This window comes from Octopus bimaculoides, chromosome 30 (assembly GCF_001194135.2).
Source record: "Octopus bimaculoides isolate UCB-OBI-ISO-001 chromosome 30, ASM119413v2, whole genome shotgun sequence".
Lineage (NCBI taxonomy): Eukaryota > Metazoa > Mollusca > Cephalopoda > Octopoda > Octopodidae > Octopus > Octopus bimaculoides.
In genome coordinates, this window is record NC_069010.1 from 8,653,769 (window position 1) to 8,654,904 (window position 1,136).

Here is a 1,136-nt window from a genome sequence, read left to right on the forward strand (position 1 = left end):
TATATATTTATATATATATATATATATATACATACATCATACACACACACACACATAAATTTAAATATATGTTTGCATGTATGGGTATGTATACTTAAGAGCCATCTGTCTTTGCAGGTATATTCGTAGGAAATGGATGATGGTTGCAGAGACTGCTCTGGTTGCTATGGCGACGGCAGGTGTTGGTTTTGTCTTCATCTACACCATTAATGACTGCACTGATATAGAGCCTTACGACCACCACCATGCTATTGTGGCGAAGGTAAGCATCACCACCATGACCTTCTTGATCATCATCATCATCATCACCACCATCATCACAGCCAGAAATTTATCAGCATCATCTTCATCACAAACACTACCACCACCATCAATGTTAATGCCAGTATCATTGCCATCATCATCATCATGCCACCACAACCACCATTACTGTCTTACCACATGACCAGGTGTGTGTTTATATATATATATATATATATATATATATAAGGTTGAGGAGGGTATTGGATTTAACCAAACCCCGGAGGATACAGGTAATACCGAGTAAGTGGTGTATACCGATTAATTTGCCCCAATCGTTGTATGAACAGGATTGGGGATTATAAGTCGTGTATTAGCGTGTGTATATGATTTACATATATATATATATATATATATATATATATGTGATGGCACATGGCTCAGTGGTTAGAATGTCAGGCTCACAACCATGAGGTAGTAAGTTCAATTCCTGGACCAGGCTGTGTGTTGTGATCTTGAGCAAGACACTTTATTTCACGCTACTCCAGTCCGCTCGGCTGGCAAAAATGCGTAGTACCTGTGTCACACTGAATCTCCCTGAGAACTATGTTAACGGTACATGTATCTGTGGAGTGCTCAGCCACTTGCACATTAATGTCATGAGCAAGCTGTTCTGTTAATCGTATCAGCTGGGACCCTCATCGTTGAAACCGATGGAGTGCTCCTTTAATATATATATATATCATCATTATCATCATCATCATCATCGTTTAACGTCCGCTTTCCATGCTAGCATGGGTTGGATGATTTGACTGAGGACTGGTGAAACCGGATGGCAACACCAGGCTCCAGTCTGATTTGGCAGAGTTTCTACAGCTGGATGCCCTTCCTAACGC

At 40.5% G+C, this 1,136-nt stretch overlaps 1 protein-coding gene across 1 annotated transcript in view; it reads left to right on the forward strand.

The window, feature by feature from the left end:
* LOC106873123 (H(+)/Cl(-) exchange transporter 7) overlaps positions 1-1,136 on the forward strand; it is a 119,265-nt gene that overhangs the window by 95,953 nt on the left and 22,176 nt on the right. Inside the window, exon 13 of the mRNA XM_052978149.1 lies at positions 118-262. Coding sequence (XP_052834109.1) covers positions 118-262 — 145 coding nt within the window. The remainder of the gene's footprint in view (positions 1-117; positions 263-1,136) is intronic.